This window comes from Cottoperca gobio, chromosome 24 (assembly GCF_900634415.1).
Source record: "Cottoperca gobio chromosome 24, fCotGob3.1, whole genome shotgun sequence".
In the NCBI taxonomy this organism is placed as follows: Eukaryota; Metazoa; Chordata; class Actinopteri; order Perciformes; family Bovichtidae; genus Cottoperca; species Cottoperca gobio.
In genome coordinates this window covers 13545259-13571544 of record NC_041378.1, presented here as the reverse complement: position 1 = coordinate 13571544, position 26286 = coordinate 13545259, and the positions used below count along the sequence as shown (strand labels likewise).

The window sequence follows — 26286 nt, the reverse complement described above, 5'->3', positions numbered from 1 at the left end:
AACTCTGGTTCAATGTTTTCATTGTTTATTTTCTAAGAAAGCTTAAAGAAGAACAGTGCAACATATTAAACAACAATCTCAGTAGAATGACAGACTAACAGACTAGTTATGATATACAAAAAGAAATGAGAACCTGCTGTGACACCACCCTAATACAAATGATACACTTCATTCTTAGAGCCTAACAGGTTCAACAGAAAATGGTTCATTCTGTCCTTTAATTGAAACAATGAAGCGTGCAGCCTCTAGGGGATGCTAATGGATTTCAAAACATAACCATCTTTAACATAATCACTTCAACAGTGACTTCACAGGATGCATTTTATGGCACCAAATACAGTTTTTAACCAACATCAACCTACATCTTTTGACTCCTTCACTTCATGTAACTCCATCCTCTTTGTCCTTCTAGTGTCTCTCTTTGTAACTATGATTGAATACACTTATGAAATGTGATTGTAAAAAGTAGAAAACAGACAAAGAAGAGCTATGGCAACTTAAAAAAATATAATAATAATAATAATAATAATAATAATAATAATAATAATAATATGGCAACCTTTTAAAACTTCACTGTACAACACTCATTCAACCTTCAATTCTTTCAGCTTCTCCAACTATAATGACACCTCATCTGCATTCAGTCCATAAATAAAAGTTACGAAAGATCTGTGCTAATAACAAGAGTGCGATGCACAGTGCATGTGTCTGGCTCCCATGTGTGCGTACATACACGTGGCAAACATCAGTCCTCACGTCTTGGTGTCTAGTCTCCTCTCCACAGACTTCAGCAGCAGCTCGGCGTACTGCTCCAGCAGAGCCAGGGCCTTGTCTCCGTCACCTTTGACCCCTTGGTCCACTTTGGGCCCTTCGACCTGTTGAGTGGGGCGAGGCAGAGAGTGCAGCTCAGCCTTGACCGTGAACAGGGCGTCAGACAGGATGCCCCTCATTTCTTGCTGATCTTCACAGGGCTGCTGGTCACATTGTAGCACCTGGTGTTAATGAACACATACATATGAAAAACAGAACTTTAATTCAAAACATTTTGAAACTCGGTTGATTACTTAAAGGCAGAATGACGATGATTTGACGGTTGATGTTTGTAAACAGCACATTCAAAGATGGCCCCTCCTCCCCGGCAAAACAAAACCCAAGGTAACAGTCAAAAGTAGTTAGTACATTCTCACATGTGAACCAGTTTGTCATTTATGCTTAAAAAAACCCAACTCAAACAAATAATGAGTTATCAAAGTATTTGCAGCTTTCTGTTGACCCATTAATGCAATTATTGTTTCAGCTCTATAATAAAGTACAAATGTATGGAGACGAGATGTGCAAAGAGCAGCATCCATACATTCAAATTGACAAAATGGTGCATTAAAACAAGATGAATGATTTTAAAATGACAAAAATATCAACAGTAATATCTATTTATATATGCAATGTATGACAATAAGAGGGATATGAGGGTGACAGCATTAACAAGCATAACACATGTGAGCAACTATCTCTATCTATTCCCCTTTTATCTTCACACACACACACACACACACACACACACACACACACACACACACACACACGCACACACACACACACACACACACACCATAGTGTAGAGCATGGCAGTTCTCCTCAGACTGTTGTGAAGCTCCGTAGCAGCCTGCCTACAAGTTTCCAAGGTGATGGAGTGATCTGCAGAGAGAGCAGCATGTGGTAAATCTGAGTGTTCACAAAGACACCAATACTGTACAGTTATCGAGCGAAGTAGGCACACAGTAAATGTTGAGCAAAAGGTTAAAGACAAGGAAAAACTTGGTATGGGAAAAGAAAGTACAGAAAAGAACACGCGAGGAGGCTGCTGTACAAAGCCAGAGAGCAGTAGCTGTGTGAGCGGTGGAACTGAGAAAAATCATTTTCACAGTTTATATCCTCCGGCAAAGCACAGTTGTAGGTACACATATGGACCGGGTATCACTTAATGGCATTTACGGTGTCTGTGTTATGAAATTGAAATTGAAATGAAATCTGTTGCCTTGGTGAGGCAGTTATCATCCGCAGAACAGCGGGCACAGAAGCGTGAAAGACAGGATGAGGAAGTTATTTTAAGATTCATCTCAGCATTTGAACTCTATTAGATACTTAATTTTTTACTGAGGAAGTGAGCAATGTGAGGGGAAAAACAATCTGCAGTGAGTTCAGTTAGCTGAGGAACTATGTATCACAGCATAATGTTAAATAATAGGCCATTACTGCGTTATCGTCACAAGAGATCGTTGATGTGTGGAGATGACGCTGCAATCTTTCTATTAGATTATCAGGTTCAACATCCTGTGTGCAGGCATGACATGGAGGACATGAGGAGTCCAAAAGAAAAAGGGTTGATCCTTGGCGTGAATGTGTTAAAGCAAATTTTATAGCAATTAGCTGTTTGGATATTGATGTGCGGAATATCGAGCCTGCAGCACAAAGTCTGGGTGTTTTCCTCAAAATCAACCAAAAGAGTTCAAAACTTTCCACACATTTGGTCAACCATCTTATCTTTTACTTAGTCTTAGTCCCTTGTCAAATGTCCTCGTGAGTTTTTATCATATTTAATCAACCGTACCCTGTTTTTATTTAGTCTTATCTTAGTCAAAGAAAAACATAGTTATTTTAGTAGTTTTAGTCTATAAAGCTGTTGACGTTTCAGTCTTTTGAACAATACTTCCCTCGTCCTCTCATCTGTGGACTCACCCGTGTAATCACAGAGTTGACAGCAGGAGGGCACAGAGACAGACGGAGGAACGTGAGACAGACAAGCAGACTGACAGACAGGTCTGAAGGCAGAGGGCGAGCAGTGTGAAGAAATGCAGTGATGGAGAGGAGGAACGGTAGCGACGGACAGGTTGATAAAAGAGTTCTGTGAAGCAAGACCTGGCTGGGGATCAGCGCTCGATGTGCGGGCATATTCGGGCACCAGATGGTACTCTTTGGCCACAGCCACCTGTAATGGATCTCTGCCACTGGGAAGAAAATGTGAAAAATGCGTGTCAGTTTTAAAAACTTCTCAAACAAAATGCAGCAACATTTTTGAAAGTGGTGTAAAAAAAAAAAAGAAATACGTACCTCTCTGAAACGGAGTCTCTCTTCTGCCTCACTGGTAATAAACTTGGCAAAGAAGGATCCAAACTTAGAGACAGTTTCTTGCCCAGTGCTGAAGACAAATAGATGTAGACAAAATCACACACAGATAATCTACGATTTAGTTCCTCACTTGTGCGTTTATGTGTCACAGGTACAGCATGTGGCTGCCTGTCTAACCTCTGTTTCCTGGAGTAGGTGTTAAGTCACATCCAGGGTCGGCAGTTAGAGCAGAAGCCCTCATCGGCATTACGTCCAGGCAGAGGCTGCGGCGAGGGCTGAGAGGCTGTTTGGGAAGCGGGATGCGGGAAGGCGGTAAGTTCTGGGTAATAGGAGAAGGTGGATCTCTATCTGTCCGAGGGGGAGGAGTCGGAGAGGGACTGTTTGGTAGAGGACATGTTAAGAGGGAGGATGCTGATGAGACATTATAGGAGAAAGTGGTGGCGGGAGACGAGGTGAGCAAGGGAGGTTCAACCCCGAGCTCCCCACACAACCTCCTGCCCCTGGGGAGAGATGGGGAGCAAGGTGGAGTGCCGGCCTGGACAACATCTCCCAGAGAGGTGGAGCGGCTGCTTTTGGCCATGGAGCTGGCAGTGGGGTTCATGTAGGAGTGGAAGTGTTTCAGTTTGGGGCTCTCCCAGGGCAGGGGGGACCGCGGAGTTTGGGGCGACCCAGAGGACGGGGAAGAAAAGTGGAAGGAAGGCTTTGGACTGTCCTGATCCAGGAAAAGCTCCTGAAGTCTCTTGCGCAACTCCATTTGGTCACCAGAGGGCACAGGGGAGTGAGGAGCTGGAGAAAATGGAGAAGTGGAGATTTGTTTTTAGAAAATTGAAGTATATTTAATCCTGTTGTATCTAATTGTTAGGATTCAACTGGATGACATTTTAGTTTTTACATCATATAAATGTATGATTGCCAATTCCAGGAAATTAGTCAGAGTAACTTATTTTTCCCAGAAGAGTGAAAAGCACTCTTGAGGCAGTTAAACTGTCTCACAATGTACACCTAATGGAGCTCATTGAATGATCTCACCTGAATAATACAGAAATACATAGTTATAAAATGACACAATGATGATGAAACGTACAGTCTGAGGCCAGGTTCTGGGCAGAGTGTGATTTCTGTATACATGTGTCCAGCAGCAGTGAAGCTTTAGACGGAGGGTTGGACATCCTCCACAGTTGGGACCCTGAAGTCTTTCTCCTCTTCAGGGGTCTAAAGATAAGAGCACCATCTGAAGCATCTGCCCTGCTGAGAGGGAACACAGCAGCTTTAACATCACTTCACACAACAATTCAGTCAGAAAAAAGCCAGTTGTGTTGATTTATGTTTTCATTTTCTTTTGCATCTGTGCTTCATTTTGGCTACACTGTAGTAAGTTAGTCTTATTTATTTGCATGTGCATAATTACATTAGATGAGAGTTCAGTTTCGCCCTGCTTTAGTTTATCCTTATCCATTATTCATTTGTAAGTAACAACACGATTTGTAGCACAGAAATGTGCTGGTAATACATAATAGCCTGGTGTGACCTCATGAGTCTCCAGTTTGTTAAGTATTACATTGCATTCTGGTCAAGTGGACTTATAAATGAATAATAATATGAAATAATAATAATTATTTTTTTGCAAACAAGAGGACGTTTTGTGCTTTTTTGATCTTTTGTATTCATGATTCATTAATCCAAGTCTGCCAAAGCAGCACTTGTGTAAAAATAAACCCATGCAGCTCGTAGACCGTGCTTTCTTCTTACTCTGGACCCTCATTCCTGCCAGGGGACACAGGGGCATTGTCTTCCGTAGATCTGCTCTGGCTGTCTTCCATCAAGGGCCGTACTTTTGACACAGGGGGCTTAGCAGAGTGGCTGCCTTGTTCTTTTCCTTGCACTTTGGCAAAAAGAGACATGCTCCTACACAGAGTGAAGCAATTACATGATTAGGGGAGCAGGTGAGTCCAAAACACAAGATATTATTCTACAGTAGAGTTAATGGAATAGTTGTGGGTATCAAATATTGCTTTTTTCTTTGCACAGAGAGAGAGGAGAAGATCGATGCCACGCTCATGTCGGTGCACTAAATGTGAAGCTACCCCTAGGAGCCGGTTAGCTTAGCTGGGAACTGGGAATGGTAAACAGCTAGCCTTGCTACCTCCTGTGCTCCTTATCTCCAGTTAACCACATGTTTTTACAATTCGCTTTTTCTACATGCTAATTGGTAAACCTTAGAGGTGCAGGTTGGTGCTAGCTGTTTCCTGTCTTTGTGCTAAGCTAAGCTAAACAGCTGCTGGTTGTATACATGTTTAGTTGTACAGTCATGAGTAGGGCTGTAACAGTTTGTGTACTCGTGCAGAACCTTCATGGTACGGGAGTCACTATCCGGTGCAGACTACACAAATGATCCCCGAAAACCTTTAGCCATACGTCGTTAGCAACATGTGGTTATTCGGGTTCCCAGTCAGCTAGAACAGCATGGCAGAAAGAGTTCTGTAACGTACACTGTAAGACAAGGACGGTGTGCGCGTTGCTCCACCGTTGAAGGTTACGTGAGTGGAAACAATGCACAAGTTTTATTTTTTAATTATTCAATTTATTTTGCATTTTCAATTTCAAAGCATAATATATTTATTTCAGTTTTATAGCCTATTGTGACCTGTTGCCTTCTGGGAGGATTCTGTCTGTGTGACACGTGCTCTACTGTCTGTTCAAAATAAATGAAAGAAACGTATCCTTTTACGTTATATCCTATTTGTTTAATCTGTAAATGCAAAAACGATTTTACGGGAGGATTATATGCTGGACTATTTCATTGCCAGGAGCAGTTGCCAGGCAACCAGAAGGGACTCCATGAAGACACTGGTAATGAAATGCTTTGGAGCTGTTTTCAGATTTTGTGCTAAGCTAAGCTAACCGGCTGTAGCTTCATCCTCCTATTTATCTTTTCATGTAACTCTCTGCAAGAAAGCGAGTAAGGATGTTTCTCAAACTATTCTTAAAACCAAAACGTTTGTTTACAGTTAAAGGCTTGCTGTACATTTAATGGTAATACAAAATAAAATGTAAAGATTTGCAAGGACAAAAAAAAAAAAAAACTTCCTACACACATAAAATAGATAACAATGTATTTTTAAAGTGACAGCTTGGCTGGATCAGGAGGGTACACACAGATGGTTTAGCAGAGCAGTGTGCGTGATTCCACATGGGTTTGTAATTATAGCTGTGAATCCACACTGGTCTGAAGTGGTCAACAGTACCTGTTATTATGTCCTCTGGCCAGGAAGCGTGAAGACATACTGAGCCTGGGGACTCTGCTCTGCTCAGCTGTACACACACAGCAAGTGTTAGAAACAAAACAAAAGGGAAAATGGAGACAGTGGCAGAGGGAGAAGAAACACACAGTGACAGAGAGAAAAAGAATGAGAAACAGAAAGGCTCATCAATATTGTCTCCTTGCATTTAAAGGAAAAGTTGAACATTTTGGGAAATAAACATATTCATTGCTCACTAATTAGCATGTAAAAAGTGCAAAAATAACAAGTTGCGTATTTACGGTGTGTTATGTACTGAACTACTTATATTAGAGAAAGAAAGAAAATGTCAAACTACTGCATGTGATGTGTTCGTCTTCTCTTACCCAAGCTGCAGCTCTCTTCCAGCGTCTCAAAGTTTTGTTTGTGAAAATCTTCTTGACCGCGGTCAACAGTGTCAGTCACTCTCCTCAGAGCCTCGTCCATACTCGTCATTTCTGCCTTCTGCTCCTCTCCGTCTCTCTCTTCATTCTCCTCATCAGAGCTGTCCTGGCTCATGAACTCCACATCTGCAGAATATGAAAGCGTTAAAAAGAGACTAAAGTAAGAGAGAAAACAACCTTTTCCAAACCCTCATTGACCTTGGTACATCTACTGCATGCATACAGCAAGTAGGCACCAGATAATCCTTACCAAATGACCAGCCAGAACACTTGAGGCTCATGTGTATTATCTCACATATTTCTATCAGAAACTGAAAAAACCTGCAAATCCAGCACTTGACACACTTAGAGAAGACATGTCTAACTTGAAATAGAAATGTAGACAGATAAAGAATACTGAAATATAGCATACACGTGTGACTTTGATATCTATTTAAAATTCATTAGACCTTTGTTTTATTCAAGCTCACTCTTCTATTGAACAAAAAAGAAAATCCTTCACTGAAAGCTGCTTTGTGTAAATATTTGGCATGATTTTAGCAACTGAAATTAAAGATTTAATTCTAATTCTAATAATTTAAACTTTTATTCATTTTAGTTTGCAAAAGAAATGGTCCTGCTGAGATATGTGGTGTCTTGGTCAGAGAGAAGCACCTGATAGTACCACTGAGGGGTGCTGAAGTCGGAAATGTTAGAACTATGCACCTACAGAAGTGGCTTCAAATTATAATCTTCACTTGTTTTGTGCCCTTGTGTTCTATCAAAAGTAAATTATTAAATTCAATTATTATTGTGTATTGCTTGTTTTGTTATAATGTGTTTTACTGTCATCAGAGTAAGACCTCACCGGGGACACTGTCCGGGCTGGAGTCCCTGCTGTCGTAGCCCAGAGAGCAAGCACTGTCCGGGCTGCGGCTTTCCTTGCTCTCACTGCGGATCCCTCGCCCTTGCATGCTGCAGCGCTGCTCCTTCACCATGTAATCACTGACGTATGAAAACAGAGAGCGGTGGAAACAATGAGAAACAGAGGGAGGAGGGACACAATAAAACCAAGAATAGAAAAGCACTTTTGTTCTCTTTCAGCGTTATTGTGATCACTGGAGTGAAAGCATTGTGTAGAGTAGGGAATTTACCTGCCCTGCAGACTTTCATCGGCCCTCGCTCTCCTTAGGGTACAGCACGACTCCGTCAGTCCCCCTGATGTCCTTGGATGGGTGTGAGGACATCCAGGCAGCATGTGGCCAGCGACGACTCCTCTTGGCTCTCTCCTCCAACTGCAGCTGCAGAAAACGAGGTGACTTAGCAGTGCAAACACACACACATGGATCCATATAGACAGCTCCCTCTTGCTCTCCCTAAGACATACAAATCCATGCATACATTGGGCTCCTGCTGGCTGGACGTGCTCCGTCTGTCTCTGTCATGAGGGGGGCAGTTGGGGTTTTTCTTGGGACCAAAGGTCTCCAGCTGTCCTCAGGTCCAGCATGGATTTCACCTTCAGCTCCTGAGTGCCCAAACGATGAGACCAGCGCCTCCGAGGACGTCGAGAGGAGTCAGGTGTGACCTGGTTGACGACTTCATGCTATAAAAAGATGCACAGAAGATGTACAAGTTGACACAGTGACCCACCAATTCTCTTGTAAAAGACTTGAATGAAAAATGTCATGCAGCAGTTCTAGAAAATGAAAGTAAACAAGTAGGTGGTTGAGGTTGTGTGATCTACTTTTTAGTACCCACACTTTGGATTTCACATAGCTTTTTATCATTTTTAAGACTCAGCGGGGTAATCCCCCCCCCGGTGCATCACAGAGGATTTAATCTCATGTGTGGTAGAGTGAAGCCCAAGATCCTTAAGCCAATTTAGTCCTTCTGAAGCACTGACTAAAACGAAAAGAGACAGAAGACTGGAGCAGCAGCTGAGTTGTTCATCAACTGTCTATTCTACATACGTAAAGCCTGTAGTGATTATCACCTCCAGGCGTAAGCCTTAATGGGATCATGTGTTTGATCGTGTGTCTGCCTACGGCTAAGCTTGCATACTACTGGACCCATCTGCCTAATATCTCTTGTGCACAGAAATGTATAACTGTATGCTCAAGGACCTGTCGTGGTTGTTATGAATTAGAATTTTTGAAAAACCTATTTATTGACTGTGTTTTACCGTCATTGACCGCTGACTTCTCACACTTCTTAACCGGCCGGTCAGGGCCGCAAGTGAATCTTGGATTATGAAATTGTTTCTGTCCAGATTTATAAATTCTAGTTACACATTTATAAAGTATTTGTCAGGAACTGAATTAAGGGGAAACATTGTGTAGTGTTAGGTTGTTGGTGCTGTACTTTACATCCCATTATTGGGATGTACTTAGCATGAAATAATATTGGAACACACAATATTACATAGTGCATTATAATGAATTCCAACATTTTGCTAAATATGACCCTTCGAAACATGTGATGAAAAGCGTTCATCGCACTCTTCCCACTTTGTTGTCTATCATCCTCATCATTCTTTACAAAACATGTTTCCTGCCCGGTTTTTAAAAATGATTGGATGGTGCAATGACAATTGGCTTCACATTTTATATTTCTAATACTAAAGCATTAAAAAAAAGCTTTTTGTAACGTTGGCTATTTCGTTGAAACTGATGAAAGTATTTTCACGTTGAATATATCACCAACCTTTGTCAGCTCCCAGTCCTCCTGACCTTCATCAGAGCCACCTGTTGTATGAAAGACCACAATAAGTATAAGCTTCATAATAATGAAATAATACTTGTTTGATGTCTGGATAGTTTTGTCTTAATGAAAAGCTGCCCTCCACAGAGAGAATAAAGGACTATTACAAATGGCAGATACTCTCCAACATGTAGTCGCCACAGTCAGCACAACGTTTCTAAATCAGACAGTACCCGTGTCCTCCTCTGCATGGCTGCTGTCAGAAGACGTATTGTCTGCGATGTCTGCGATGTCTTCTGGGTCGTCGGTCTCCGCTCCGTCCTCCTCCTCGTTCTCACTGTCAGAGGACAGTCCAGCCAGCGTGGGGGCACTATACACGTCTCGCCTGGAATAACACCGTCAGACAAAATGATGAGCATCCTGTGAGTATTCTGGCTGTCTCTATACTTATCATCAGGTCTATGGTATGAATATTAAAAGTTCCAGAGGAGTTAAAGGTGGCGTTGTGTCGTCACCTGAGACTGGGGGTCTTGCAGGATGGAGTGCTTGGATTTTTTCGGAGCTGGCACAGCCTCTCTCTCATGCTGATTGTCAGTTCTGGAGCCAGTTGCCACACAAAGATACAGCTGGGAGATAAAAGCATTCAGGCATTAAAAATTTAACATTTAATTTCAGCTTGACTATTGAAACTGTGTGCAAATACATTTCAGCACTCATTTCCTCTGGCAGCAGAGGCTGAAGATGATTTATGTGGTTTTCCACAGTAGTTTTATTCCAGTCCACTATTTAGGGTATATATTTGGATGTCTTCTTGTTATTAGAGCTCTAATTTTAAATATAGAACTAATGCGTGTTATCTTTTTAGAAATACAACTGATTTATAATAGTATAAATGCTGGATTCAGGTAGGGAATGAGCCCTTACCCCAAGTGAAGGAGTTCAAGTACCTCGGGGTCTTGTTTGCGAGTGAGGGGACGATGGAGTGAGAGATTGGCCGGAGAATCGGAGCAGCGGGGGCGGTATTACAGTCACTTTACCGCACCGTTGTGACGAACAGAGAGCTGAGCCAGAAGGCAAAGCTCTCAATCTACCGGTCGATCTTCGTTCCTACCCTCACCTATGGACATGAAGGCTGGGTCATGACCGAAAGAACGAGATCACGGGTACAAGCGGCCAAAATGGGTTTTCTCAGACGGGTGGCTGGCGTCTCCCTTAGAGATAGGGTGAGAAGCTCAGCCATCCGTGAGAGACTCGGAGTAGAGCCGCCGCTCCTTTACGTTGAAAGGAGTCAGTTGAGGTGGTTCGGGCATCTAGTAAGGATGCCACCTGGGCGCCTCCCTAGGGAGGTGTTCCAGGCACGTCCAGCTGGGAGGAGACCCCGGGGAAGACCCAGGACTCGGTGGAGAGATTATATCTCCTCACTGGCCTGGGAACGCCTCAGGATCCCCCAGTCGGAGCTGGAGGATGTGGCCCGGAGAAGGGAAGATTGGGGTTCCTTACTGGAGCTGCTGCCCCCGCGACCCGACCCCGGATAAGCGGTAGATGATGGATGGATGGATAAATGCTGGATTGTCTCCAGTAGACTCCAGATTACTGGAGTCTAAGTGAATCCAAGGACTGTTTCTTTTCACTTATTATTATTCTTCTCAACAATATGGATCACTTTTATATTTTATTTTGTATATATAAAAAATGTTTCCCCCTTACACACAATCATACACATAATGACACATGCCATATTTAACAGACTTCCCTGTAAACACTGGGTAATTACACTAATTTAAGTCACAAATTACACGACTGTTCCTTTAATTGTTGTACCTGTGAATTCACTAATGTTTTGTTTTTGCACCAATAAAAAAGGACTGTTTCTTACCTGTCCCCTGACGCAGAAATCAAATGCTTGCAGTCGTTGGTAAACTTCAACCCAGTGACAAGCTCTGCAAAACAAAATATATTTCGATGCTAGTTCAATTCTGGTTCCTGGCCATTGCAGGTGACAGATTCCCTGCTGATATAAAGACGTGATTTACTCGCAGTTCAGATTGACAACATAAAATGTGTGTGTGAGGTGCAGGTGGGTTCCATTACCAGAGTGTCCATCCATCGTGGCGACACACTCCCCAGTGTAGAAGTCAAAGAGGCTGATGTTTTTATCGGAGCAGCTGGTGGCAATGTATTGACCTGACGGATCGAGCTGAACCTGCCAGGACAGAGGACAAAAAGGTCAATACACTGTGTCTATATAGGAAGGGAACATCATTAGGAGTGTGATCTGTGAAGAAACGTGTTACCCTGAGCAGACTGCCGTCCTCACTCAGTGAGCCCTTGTAGAGTTTCTTCTGCTTGCCACTGCTGATGTTGAAAATCCTGCAGTCAGTAGGGGAGAAAACCAGTTTTTGTTTCCCATTGCTAACCTCACGGTCATTCATAAAACACACACACGTCCACACACTCACCTGATGCAGCGGTCCTGACAGCCGACAGCAGCGTACGTGCAGGTGGGGTCCACACTCATGTCGTACAGCGTGGTCTTCCTCACCATGTGGTGAGAACGCCTGAACTCTGTACCTCTGTCAGTCTGTGAAACAAAAAGAAACGCGCTCAGGTCCGTGCTGAGGAGGAGGGCTGCTGTAGCTTTAGCATTAGAGTACATAAGATACAAAATACAGCATTCCATACACAACCTATGATATCAGAGTCATACAGTTAGTGTATTGGGCATTTCATTCTGTTTCAGAAACCTTCATGGATTGACTTACTGAAAATAGCTGAATGAATAACGTTGGAAAGAAAGTAGCAAACTTCAGATATCTGAAAGTTACAGGGATCAGTTGAAATCATTTTTTCGTGTCATGCACACAAAGTGCCTCACTCTATAATATCCTGTCTTCTCACCCAAGCTTGGCAAAAAAAATCTGCTACAAAAAAAGTTCTCTTCCTGAAGCACAACTCAAGTTTTTTGCAGTCATCCAGCCAAAAGAAATCATAAATGGAGGTAATTCTACAAAGAAAAGCGCATCCCTTATGTCCTCATAGACAGGACAGTAAAACAAAAAGTCTCAATTTCACCTCACGCAACAAACAAAGTCTGTCCTTAATGCAATATACGTATATTTATAATATGTGCATATTAAAAGTAGCTTTATACAAATAGTTGATATCCTTAAAATGCATGAGAGGCAGAACATTAAGTATTTGCCTCGGTTGAAGTTTGGTGGAATGAATACTTTTTGATGTTAAGACCGTAGAAAATCAGTCCTTGAAAACACCAAGCACAATAACAGGCAGCATCAAAGATGCTCGTTTACGTTGTGCGGGGAGCACAGGCCTGTCACAACAAGTTTCTAAAATGAACACTCCATAAAATGTCTGGATGCTGAGGAGAGGTTTTACTGAAGACTAACAAGCCATTGTTTATTGTGCTCTACAAAACTTAATGAGTCACTGCAGTGGCCTGAATTGTGTCTTAAGTTTACAAAGAATGTTGTAACTTATGCAACTCGGACCAACATACAATTGTCCCAGTGACCTAGAAGCAAATCTAGAGGAAAGTATGCAGCAGGATGTCTCCTTTGTCGCATTTGGTTATACAACCTGAAGTCCAAAGGCTCCTTTTGTGGTACATGCCGCAGATGTGTATTCACAAACAGAAGCTGAATAGATTGTGTTTCTGTTGTGCTGCACAGCGAGTTATAGTGTGGGGAATTAATTATTTAATCATTCATTTTAGTCAAAAGCAATGAAGCAGTAAAAAATGCTGAACCAAGATTAGCTTCTCATTGTGTTTTTTGTCTCAAAATAATTCCGAGAATTTCTTGGAAATTAATTTTGGCATAACAAGTAACTCTGCTGTTTAATCAGAGTGTTCCTCTTTAGCTAAATTAAGCAGCAAGTCAGGGGAAACCAGGCCTTTCACAGTGATACATTGAGCTAGCCTCAAATTGTGTATTGCTTTTATAAGAAATGTGTGATGTCATGTGATTATGAATTAAAAAAAAACATGACACTGACATTTGTCATATTAAAAGAAGAGTTATAGACTTTAGACATTTTGGGAAATATTATATAAATAATATTTGCTTTCTTGTCATGTGGTAAATATGTAACACACATTCCTAAACTAGTATTATATTACCTGTTGATATGTAATAATTAATCATTTAAAGAAGAACTTCAGAAGTGCTGGTTGGTGGATTTTATTCCCTTTGGACGGAGCCAGGCTAGCTGTTTCCCCCTGTTTCCAGTCTTTGTGCTAAGCTAAGCTAACCGGCTGCTGGCTCCAGCTACATATTTAGCGTACAGACGTGAGAGTGGCCTCGATCTTCGATTTTAAATCAATTATTACGTAACAACAAGCGATAAAGTTGCGGTTTATGTATATGGTGAGAGAGCGGATGGGTTGCATCTTGCTCAGACCTGTATTACCTTGTGTGCTGTGCGGAAATAGATGCTCTTGTCTGCCCCACAACTGATCATCTTCACCTTGTTGTCATTGGCTGAGGAACAAAGACAAAAAGTATGTCTAGAGATATAGAAGACTTTCAAAATCATAGACTAAATGAATCCATATTCAAAATCAAGCAAGTACGCAAATTAAGAGAAAATTTAAACTAAGTACAGAACAGAAAAGGCTTTGCTTACAACAAACAAAGCTCCGCTTAACAAATGTATAGTTGTCATCTATTATCTAAACAAGCAGAGCTGCAAGCGAAATAAAAGCGTGGGACTGACTGGAGATGAAAGCGAGGATTAAGCAAAGATTAGCTGTCAGATGTTGACAGTGTCTCAAGTGGCTCACCAGCAAAGCGGATGGCTGTTATGGATGAAGAGTGCTCGTCGAGTGTCTGCACCAGACTGTAGTCATCCTCCGCATCCAAGACGTGGATCAGACGGTCCCTGCTAGCTGTGGCCAGCAGCTTCAGGCCTGACAGTGATAAGACAACTTAATCACATAATCGTATACACAGCCAACGCACACATTTTCTTCAAGCATCATTACAATCGTCGTCACATACACACGCACTGACCTGTTTCTGGTTTACTGTATTCCAGACAGAGGATCTCAGCATCATGGGCATCCACTTTCAGAATCTCCTCCATGCTGCTGAGGTCATGAACCCTGTCGAGTATAAAATAAAATACAAAAATGTTTTTGTCATTTGAGTTTTTTGTCATTAGTCTCAGTTAAAGCGTTCTTGTCCTACCTCAGCATCCCGTTGCGATCTCCAGATGCCAGGTGTTTGCCGTCTGGGCTCACACAGATGGTCCTGATGCCAGTCCTGCTTTCTGCTGGCTGTCCGTCTCCTGGTTTGTCTGCATTCATATTTATCAAACACTCCGGATCCAGCAAGGCACTCGTGTTTCTATCTATGTAGATTATATTCAGGAGATCCTGCAAAGCGATGACGGAAAGAGAAATAACCCATCACAGGGTGAATTTGTGATTCTGAAATGTTAACATTTTCTGTTGTATGACATGAAGGCAAACAGATGCTGACTGCCAGACTCACACTGCTGAGGATGTTCTGAGAATGAACAAGAGTTTGTGTCCCATCGGACATGCGCCACAATCTGATGGTGTTATCAGCTGAGCAACTTAGGAATGCACCGGATGACAAACCAGCAGCAAATTCTCCAGGAACATCTGGGAACATCTGAGGAAGGAGGAGAGAGAAGGTTTTTAGTTGGGTGGGGAGTTCAGGAAATATAAATTATGTAGAAGTCCAATGCTGTGCCATAGATTCACTATGGAGCATGTAATCATTAGCTTTGGTACTTTTCCATTTCTAATGCATGTTGTTGGTCGTGAAAATGGTAGTTTTGAATGAATAAGGCCAGCCAAGACAAACCTTTGTATCCGTGACTCAAAACTAAAGTCAGAAGCAAAATTCCTAAATATTTTAGATTATTTGTGTATTTATGTTTATTTAATTCATTAATTTCCTTACATAAGTTGTACACCCTCTGAATGTTATCAACGGAGGGGGGATATCTGTCAGTCCAAATGTATTTATACAGTGGAAAACATTTTTATACTGTAAATACAGCAATTACTCATCTTTTTAGTTTGAACTATACTCCTACAGTTATTTTATACACATATACATACTATATATATATATATATATATATATATATATATATATATATATATATATACCTATTAATAGAAAATATGTCATAGTAACATGAAAAAGAAGAGAGAAAAAAGCTTCTAGTAGATAAGTTCTATCTATAATAGCAATTTAACAATACAGTATTGATTGCCTTTTATAACCTACTAAGTTAAAAAGCACACACACATGAGTAACAGTATAATATTAACATATAGCTTATTAAATGTAATTGCCAGTTCAGTAGAGAAATAACTGGCCAAAGCGGCCCAATTTTGGCACTGGGGTTGTATTGATCAATCCCCCAATGTTCCCTGAATCAGTAACCCAGTCAGTGCAACAATCAATCCATTGTATAATTATTAACTACACACTGAATCAGAGAGTGTACGTGTCGCCGTGGTTGAAGAGGTGTGTACGTTCGCTTGTTTACCTCCAGGTCCCCGACACAGGCAGCATGGAAGAGGGCAGAGTGCACCTTCCCCACCCTGTTGACATCTCTCACATCCCACACATACACACTGTGGTCATTATACACACAGCTGAGCCACTGGCTGACTGGGTCGTAGGTAACAGCAATGGCGTCTGGGTAACGGGCGTCCGTCTTTGTGGAAAACAAGTGGCTGATGGGAAAGAGATTGGACGACATTAGTGTCACGATATGGGTATTTCTAACTTCAATACAATACCTTTAAAAAATATTCAATACTATTTTCGATACCACAGGGAAACACTGGGGGAATAACCTTTTAGATTTTTATTAAAAGATAAATAGAACGAGGCATGACAACGATGACTTCCTTTATTGGCTAGTGGCAGAGAACAGCAGAATGATCCATCATTATAACAATTACAAAACAAAACCGTGCAATGTTATGTGTTTTCAAGTAACAAATGAGTGAACAAATATTAATGTACTATTCCAATGATACCTCTGTCCGGATTTAAAATATATGTGCTACAGTTCAGTACAATGAGCTTATAACACTGCACTACTTAAAGTACCACAAAACCCACTATTGATTTTGACTCTAGCCAGAAACCTTTAGGAATTATTTTGACTGTGAAACGGAGCCACTTGAGACTGGAAGCACTATACATTGAGAGCATTTGATCCTGCATGGGATCCCTGCCAAGGAAAGGCTGTGTTTACTCCTGAGCTCTTCCTCACCTGGCCTCCGTGATGGCCGAGACGTCAGTGCCGAGGGGGTGCGGCCGCGGCAACGTGCAGACGAAGTGAAGGTCGACGGGCCTGAAGGCTCGCACCGTTCCGTCAGCACAGCCACAGAAGATCATATCCTCAGACATAGACAGGGACTGGGCCATGCCCGTCTGCAAGGCAGGACACAAGACAAAAGGCACATCATTTAGCAGCTCTATCGTTTAAAGATGACCTTACTGGAGCAGGAAAATCTGTATGGACAGATTTTCCAGTAACAATCACCCGTATCAAGAGAAATCAACTGCAGTTATATTCTGTGTAGGTGAGTCCACAACAGCCCTGCGTGTCAGTAATGATAAAGGTTACAGAAGGTTGCACTGGGGCATCAATGAGTCCTTATTGGAACACTTCCAAACACAGCCTGTCTTCGTCCCTGCTGCTAATCCCTCTGTGATCCTCTGACAGAAAGCAGGAGCAGGACTCTTTCATCTCCACCTTTTGATTAAACACGACAGCTGGACACTGACCACGACTGGATGTTCAGCACTGTAATGGATGCCAAAATATACTGAAGAATTAACCTCCCATTATTATCCAATTAATGGTGTAGACACCTACTGAATCAATAAAGAACAAAATGCGTGTTCCTTAAAAAGCATTTAAGTGGCATTTATGGTCTAAATGAGAAATGAATGCCATGATGCCGCTTTTAAATCAACCGTATTTATGTCAATCATAAAGGAATAGTTGGCAGCAAGATTGTTCTGAAGGTAGAAAAGGGACTTCAACTCCAAGCAGTACTAAAGCACAGAGAGGGTACCAACATGGCACAAACTTTATAAAAAAACACTATTCTTTTAAGAAATACTCCAACATTTAGGAAGTACGCTTATCTTATCTATTCTTATCTGTTTTTCTTGCCGAGAGTTCGAAGAAAAGAAGAATACCACTCTCATATCTCTGCTACAGGCAGGAGATTGTTAGCTTAGCTTAGCACAAAAACAAAAAAACAGGGGTAAGAGCTAGCCTGGCTCTGTTAAAAACCAATCCCCGTAAAAACAACAGTGTAAAATAAGATATATAGCGAGCTTTAGCAACCACATTAGGTGGAATGACCAATCAATATCCCCTGCATCACTCCCAATATGTAAATAAATAATAAAAATATTAAATGTTGTGGTAGCCAAAGAGCCCAAAAACCTCTTGTCAGTGTTGTACTTCCTGTGAGCCACTCACCCGCAGGTCCACCCACTTGTCCAGCATCCTGTTGCAGTTAAACTCGCACAGCAGGCCGGAGAAGGTGATGCAGAAGGTGGAGTCAGATGCAGAGCCCCGTCCACATGCCACATCACAGAAGAAGTTGTTCCTCAGCTCCCCCAGCAGCCCAGAGCGGCCCAGCAGAGGGACAGGGGTGCTGGCCTAAACACCACAGAGACGGTTAGCTGATGAGGCTCAGGCTGAAGTGTTTGAAGTGAAATATGTGTACTTGTAAGATTTTAATTCTTAAAAGTCAAATTTCTTGGTGTGAAAAATAAATGCCAAATTAGAAGCGAAGGATTTCACAATAAAATGTGTGTCTTGTAAAAGCAAATGATTTCCCATTTCTGTATTTGATTGTTTCTTTATTTGATTACGCAATAAGCTGTAATAAAGCTGTGAAGACAACTGTGTTAAGTACACTGATGTGTAGACACTCAGGAACAATGCAATAACAATGAAGTAGGAACTGTGACAAAACCAAACTCCTACTTAACTGTGATAGTTTTATAGGCAATGAACGTGTTTCATACTGTGTAATAAATAAGATCATTCTGAAAGTAGAAAAAGGGTTCCAACTCCAAGAAGTACAAAAGCAAAGTTGCAACTTACATGGTTGACACAAGCTTTATATAAAAGACACACCAACATTATAGATTACCTTGCTGGCCTTGCAGTGGTCCATATACCAGAATTTGACATGTCTGTTTCCCACAGTTACAAAGTAGGAGCTGTCCTCAGAGAAAGACACACCTGTCACTTTACTGGACACCTTGTTGGCAGCCACAACTACATCTTTCTGCAAGAGAACAATAAAACAATACATGTTAAAAACAGAGCTTAACCCCTCACTTTCCAGTTCAACCTCAGCTCCTATAATAAGTCTATAATAAACGGCGTTAGCCAAAATACAGACACTCATACCCTTAAGGACAAAACTGACAATTGTGACTCATTGTGACCCATTAAAACCACAATCTTTGATCCCACGGCCATTACAGGATAAAATCATGAATTTTATTATATCAGGCTTTTAATCTAGAGCCCTGGCTTCAGAATTGTAGTTTTTACTATTTTCCACCAGAATAAGACATTCTCTCATGGTTGCATACGCAAAAAAATACATCAAAATCAATGTTGCTAATCATTGACATGTCCCAGCATTCTTTGATTTGATAGAAAATCATGTCTGGACATAAACTAGCTGTTTCCCCCCTGTCTTCAGTCTTTACGCTAAGCTAAGCTAAGCAGCTGCTTAGAGCAAATAAGCGTGTTTACCAAAATGTTGAACTACTCCAATAACAAGAGTGTATAGGCCAAAGGTAGAAGCTAAATCCCTTCTAGCTTGCACCAATATGACAAACACGATCAAGTGTTTCCAACAACACCAGCCTTGGCGAGAGGAGCTGACTGTGTGCTATGACACGTACCTTCCAAGCCCAGACGTTGACCATCATGTCATGCTGGTTTCCCACACTGACAATGTATTTGCTGTTGGGGGAGAAAGCAACGCAGGAGACGCCATATTTATGTTTCTGGAGCTCTGCCACCTGTCTCCGTTCTGCCACGTCCCACAGTCTCACCGCCGGCAAGTGACCGCTCTGGTGAAAAGGACAGAAGGATGTGAGGATGGAGAGAAAGTAGTTGATCGCTATTAAAGAAATGGCTCATTTCTATGTCTCATCGCTATATTCTGGGTTTCTGTTTTTGCCTCCAGCCTTTAAATCCACTGGAACAACATAGAGTAGTCACCTGTCAGTTCAGCTCTCTAAGAGATTATCCTCTCCGTCCTCTGACCTCTGCTTGGTGTATACAGTAACTTGTCCCTGAACTTGTTCCCATTATTCTCTCTCTGGGATCAAAAAGTCAGCAGGCTATTTGTGTGGCCTCTTACTTTAATAGAACTACCTTTCAAAAGTTCAGAGTTAACAGGTGAGAGGAACGGCCGCCTGAAGGACGCTGAAAATGGATGACATTCAACTATAGACTGAGCTGCATACAAAAGAGACGGAAAGAAAGACGTATTAAAAAAAGATATGCACGTCTGCTGCCCGCCTGTCCTTGATGTAAATTAGCTTCTATTTGGTGAATGGATGTGCATGAGGGACATTTCTTATCAGATAACTCACACACATCTTCTCCTCTTTCAAGGCTTTTAAGAAATCCTCTGACAGAGCTGTGATGCTCTCAGCTTTGGTTGCTGACTATTATATTAACATCTTGCTTGGAAGATTAACCTGTAAACTTGTTCATTTAGCTGTTTAATATAAACTCATTGCATTTGGTCTTTTGAACTTTGATCTCTGCCATCATGGCAACTACTGCGTGCTCATCCACTTACACGCAGAAGTCTTCAATCGGCTTTGATTGGCTGGGGCGGATTAAGATAGTGTGTTGTGTTGAGGCACACACTGTAACTGCAACATAACTGCAGATGCTTGACAGACACATTACAGTGAAACGTGAGAGAACTTCTATAATAAGGTCTGAATGATTACCATTATTAAATGACTGGAGGCCTATATCCTGCCGGGATATTCTCAACTGCAAGATGTTAAATTCTTGTGTAACGCAGATGAATGCAGAGCCAAAGAATAAAGCAGATTAACAGTAAAAAGACTCACCTCTCCTGTGACCAAGTGCTTGCCATCAGGGGGAGAAGGACAGAGCTGTGATAGTCTTTCTGTGAAAAGTGAGCGAAATAGAGAAAGACAGCTCAGTGTGACTAGGTGAATTTCTACCAAACTACACCAGCACCCGTATCACCACCCAAAAGGAAGCATGAATCCACCCATGCATGAGAGGCTTGTGCCCACTTGTTGCTGTGTGTAGTTTAGTAGAAAGAAAATAGTTCCTACATGAAACTGCTTGGCAACTCATACCAAACAATCAGTTTCACAGGAGGCTCAGTCAATGAAAGTGAAACAATATTACATTAGTTAAAAGATGATCACATAGACTAGCTTTAATGTGTGTCATTTAGTTATAGAGATACTTCAGAGATACAGTAGTTTGGGGGAATTGTAAAGTTTCAGAAACCAATAAATGCCTTGGGATAGACCTCTTTATGTATTTGGTATAGTTTGAAGTCATGTCAAACAGCAATATTAGGCTATCTTGGCTCAATTGTTGAGTGTCTATGGGTTCAAATAATATAATCATGATCCCATAGGCATCCAGAGATTGTGTTCAACTCACCTTGACGTGTTGATAATGTGGTGCTGTCTGTTCTTTTTGGCGTACAGCAAAACTACCACACACCTACAGAAGGAAAAATATAATCAAAATTCACTATATAAGTTATGTTTTTCACAATATGATATAACACAGTAATGCATTTGACTTAGAACTGATCTAGAAACTCATGTTTGGTATGTATTCCTTGTACTGAGGGAATAGTTTAATAGGAGAATTTCCATTGCCAACTTGTTTTTGAATTATTTAGTCAAGGTGTTTGCAAGAAATGCTGAGTGGAAAATAACACATTTTCAGGTGGAAGAATAATTGAACATCTCTTTTCACAGTGCATACTTGTGGCAGTGCTTAACATACAGAGGTTTGCTGATAATACACCATGACCTAATAAACACTTAAACTCTGTACTAATCTCAGTTGATCCGTAATTCAACTTTGTTCTCTGACCTGTTCAAGAATACAGCAAGAAATATAATAACATTGTGCTCATTCATGAATTCACTACTCTGAGCATTCATTTAATAATATATAAAGGTGGGTCATACAAGGTTGAATGCATGAAGAATTTCTGAATTGTAAAATACATTGATACAGTCATAGCTAGCTTCAAAGAGTCGAACTGTGTGCGACCTTATTTCATGTGCTTAAGTGACTTTTTGATAATTAATTAATATTTCAAAGGAATAGTAGCCTATTACTATTTGGGAGACACACGGCTGACGCTTTCTTGCTGAGAGGAAGCATAATGTTGGATGAGAAGATTGACAGACATAACTCTAATGTCTGTGCGCTATAGATAGTGTGCAAACACGTGACAAAACTGTGTGACGTATGCATGCAACGCCATGTTGGATGATATACAAATCAACAATGGCGTCTAAAGCGAACAACAGCAACAATACAACTCCGACTTCTTCAAAGTATTTTGACTCTCTGGAGTCCTCTGCAAAGGCAAGATTCAGAGGAAAAAGTCCAAATTTGCGGCCGTGACCCGTACACGCTAAAGCCGTCGGATTATATTGAGGATTTAGATTCATTACCGCCGATTGAATATCCAGATATTGTGAACTACCTTGTGCTACAAACGTTGTGGGCAACCAACGCACAAATGAAGGCATACAAGAGCTTAGATGCTTATAATTTCTTTGTTTCTGGCTGGGTTGGTAGTCTTCTTACCAAACCACTGAAAGATAACAGGGTGGTCGTCCATGCCCGTGTAAATCACTCTCAAAGAGCTCGAGATACACCGTTCAAGCCGTGGTTTGTGAGTGAGAAGAGCGGCGATGTTATTCTCGCACACTGATTGTATGGCTGGATTAAGTGAAGCATGTTCTCACATTGGTGCTTTGCTTTTCGCAAGTGAAGTAGTCTCAAGAATAAACCAAACAAAAACATGCACAGAAGAAAAGAGCAAAGAGAAAAGAGGTCACGAGTAGCGTTATTACCACAATTATACACTGCACGATTGGCATTTTCTTTCAATCTTAGACGTTTAAATACAAAGAAAATTACGAAGCGTTGCAGCAACTCCCACGCGAACGGGCGCCGTCTTGGTTGTGTATATCATCCAACATGGCTGATTTACGGGTTGGGATGTAGGCGTGACGTCACATGCACACGCTCTATATATGAAGCTACAAGTCGGCTAGCTTAGCTAGCATAAACAGGAGGAAACTGCTAGCCTGGTAACACAACAATAACGTTATACAATAAAGAAACGGGATATAACGTGTTCATTTGTGAGCTTTAGATATGCTGGCAGAGAGAGTTTGTTAGTTTTAAACAAAGACAGGATAACTGTTTCCTCCTGTTTAACGTTACAGTCTTTAAGCTAAGCTAAGCTAATCGGCTTCTGGCGCTAGCTTCAAATTTACCGTAGACAGGAGAGTGGTATCAATCTTCAAAGTATATTTTCCCAAATGTCGAATTAATTAATTATATAATAAATAAATAAATAAGTTAATTAATAATTAAATCATAACTGCATGAAGAGGAGGAAATAAACATAGATACTAAACGTAACAAACCCACCTTCTTATGCGTGAGTAACGTCAGTGTTTGCACTGGTGATTTGAATGCTTCAAAGTAAAGCCTCATGCCTCATGTGTTGAATCAAGTGTTTATGTTATTGTGCCCTGTGACTCATCCACTTCTGATGTAATTATTATTTTCCATATTATGATATTCCAGTCATGACCATATTGTTTCCTGCTAATAAAATGTAATTTTCACAATCTATTCCAGAACCTGTTAGTGAGTTGTCGGGTAATTAGCTCAATGCCAGGAAACTGCTTTCATTGTGCACATTTAAACTGAGACAGCAGGTGGACTGCCAGACTGCACAATTTAGGAAGAAGGCTATAAAGCTGGCTAAAATGACAGCCAAAAAACACACACACACACACACACACACACACACACACACACACACACACACACACACATAAATATAAATACCACCACACACACAGACATTGCTTTCTCTCAGACACAATGACACAACAACACTGTAAACAGCCGTTGACCTTCTTAGTCTTAATACAGCTTTGTCAGAAGATTTGAGAACAACACAAAAGAGGCTCAGTGCACTGTTTCTGTTACAGCCTAGCAGGCCCTAATGTGCTTCTTTTTACAGTCCGCTTGTGGTGCAGCAGCTCCGAGGCCCTCAGCATCACCGCTGTTAGATCTAAATCCTCCAACCTGCAGCTCACATTTATCTTATTCTGCATTGAGCAAGTTAACACAGCCAGTGTTACTGTTTGGACAGAATTGATAATATTACACAATGCTCTTTACATCAGTGAGAGAGTCAAAGGAAGCCACCCTGAGAATAGGATAAAAAGGAGCTTTGGAGTTTCTCTGATGAGATACTACACAAAGCTCTCTTCCTCAGGTCCTCTGAGATAACACACACACACACACACACACACAGATTTGCACACTTAACGTCTGCCTTAGGTAGATATGATAAGGAAGCATGGAGTGTTGGTAAGTCAAAGGTCAGATGTCTACATAAGGATACAGAAATGGTCTCTCTGTCTCTTCTTACCCTGCAGGATAGGCCACGAGGCCAGATCGCGGGTCACAGGCCAGACCGCTGTTTCCTGAAGTGGTGACTCCTAGAACTTTCTCCAAAGTCACCTGGAGAGACACACAGCGCGGGATTTCATCACAGAGAGAAGTAAAAGTAGAGTTAATTGACGGATGAATAAATACCAAACTCAAAGCAGCAGTGATGTAACTAAGCACCTTCGTCATTGAATCAAACACATACATAGATTGGTTTGGTTGCAACATGAGAGGACGATGTCTAAACTAGTGTACACTTAATCACTTCATTTAAAGGAGTTCTGCTGTTATACCTTCAAAACACTGACTTCCATGTCATTCTAAAAACTATGAGTGGCCAGTTCTAAAATAATATTGATTTACTTGTTGAGTTAGTTTGTGCACACCTGCACAGAAACTTTGGATCCGTCAACTTTTTTTTTTCTCTGTGACAAACTATTGTGTGCGAGTGTGCGAGGTTCACATGCAGCAGGGGTTGAGCAAACGATAAGCTTGAAATCTAACTATATTATAAACAATATTATAATTTAATCTTTTGGGTTAAAGAGATGTAAAAACAGATGTAAAAGATCAGGTTTAACATAGTCATAAAACACAAGATATTAATATTAGTCCAACCACTCAAATAGCTAGTGAATGGTCAAATTTGATCACCCACTCAATAGATTACCACTGTTTTCTTGGCTGGTAAAGTATGCAAATCTACTAGCCACTTGCATATTGTACCAACATTTGGCCTGATACCTGATTATAACTAATCTCAAAAACATCAGTAAATTATTTATTAACATTATTAAACCCATTAGTTACAATTTATAAACCCTTTTTAAAGGGGGCCTTACTAGAGACCTTTATGTCTATAGTGGCATTTTAAAGTTCCCTTACAGTTGCTGTAGCATTTTCTATGTTTGGAGTAGTGCAAAGAATATACAATGGATTTCTACAACACTACACATAGAAGGGTAGCCTCCAGCATTGCCTGACTACTGTGTTTTTACTCAGACACTAAACATTTTCTACTTTTCTAAGAGGGATATGTGGATAAATAAATACCTTGCTGCTGAGACTCTCTTTCATCTTCTTCTTGTGCTTGGTTGATGGAGAACGCAGCAAATTCCTGATGCGACTTTTAATCGTGAACCCATCGCTTGGCATTTTGTGGCACTGCTCGGAGAATTGTTCACTATCAACTGTTACAACAAGCCACCAGCCAAGTGCATGCAGCAGGGCTTAAGAAGTGAATGAGAAGCTTGTACCGACCCTCCCACCAGCACACCTCCCACCAGGCAAACACAAACTGTAGAGGGTTACAAAGTCGGACAGTGTTTCTGCTGCCGGGACATGTGGACGGTAATCTCTTGAGTGGGTTTACTGGTCTCTGCTGTCTTCTGCAGTCTGTCGTTTTACATCAAGAGCTTCTCTCCTGCAGCGTCCTTCCCACCACTTCTGGATTGATGTCGCTGAGATTTGCACTGACGGGGAGGAGAAAAGAGAGCCACTGCTCAGCTGTTTGCCTGCATAACATCGCTAGATTAATCTCAACCCGCAATGGTCTCATGATTACATCAATGAATGCTTTTGTTGCTGTTGTACCTAATTGATTAAATAGGATTACTGAGAGGCCGTGAGCAGTCTTGAAGCCGCATGGCGGATGTTTGGGTACCACAGCTCTGTTTGTCTGCTGATAGGAAGATAAAACTTATCTTTTTTATGCAAACAGGGCCATTTGCTCTTCAATATGCAAATGTCTTTAAATTAAACTAATTAACTTTTTTTTCACTGTGATATTCAAATGTAGTAAAACTGGGCTATTTATTAACTTTCATGGGCTAAAGAATGATTAAATCGAGCAAACCTTTTTTTCTAACACAATATAAAAAGGCAGTTTCTCGCGCTGCCCTACTTTATCTAATATACAGGTTGTAACATTGTATAAATTCTGATAGCCTTGTTTGTAACGTCATTTGCATTGAAAGAGCCACGTGTTGTGTCCTTCATGT

The 26286-nt window shown here is 41.2% G+C and overlaps 1 protein-coding gene across 1 annotated transcript; it reads right to left on the bottom strand.

Moving 5' to 3' along the window:
- Positions 1–8: 8 nt before the first annotated feature.
- LOC115004061 (mitogen-activated protein kinase-binding protein 1-like) lies at positions 9–25441 on the bottom strand. The gene is given in 36 exon segments (XM_029426061.1): positions 9–992; positions 1610–1695; positions 2917–3005; positions 3109–3196; positions 3304–3912; positions 4211–4374; positions 4876–5031; positions 6372–6438; positions 6752–6934; positions 7656–7792; positions 7942–7961; positions 7963–8088; positions 8189–8278; positions 8280–8390; positions 9491–9531; positions 9721–9872; positions 10003–10113; positions 11364–11427; positions 11579–11690; positions 11782–11857; positions 11947–12068; positions 13916–13986; positions 14289–14414; positions 14518–14609; positions 14695–14882; positions 15001–15144; positions 16037–16226; positions 16775–16935; positions 18002–18184; positions 18684–18821; positions 19453–19623; positions 20647–20676; positions 20678–20705; positions 21221–21283; positions 24267–24358; positions 25340–25441. Coding segments are annotated over 36 exon segments (4623 nt in total). The 3' UTR covers positions 9–752.
- Between the last annotated feature and the right edge of the window lie 845 nt (positions 25442–26286).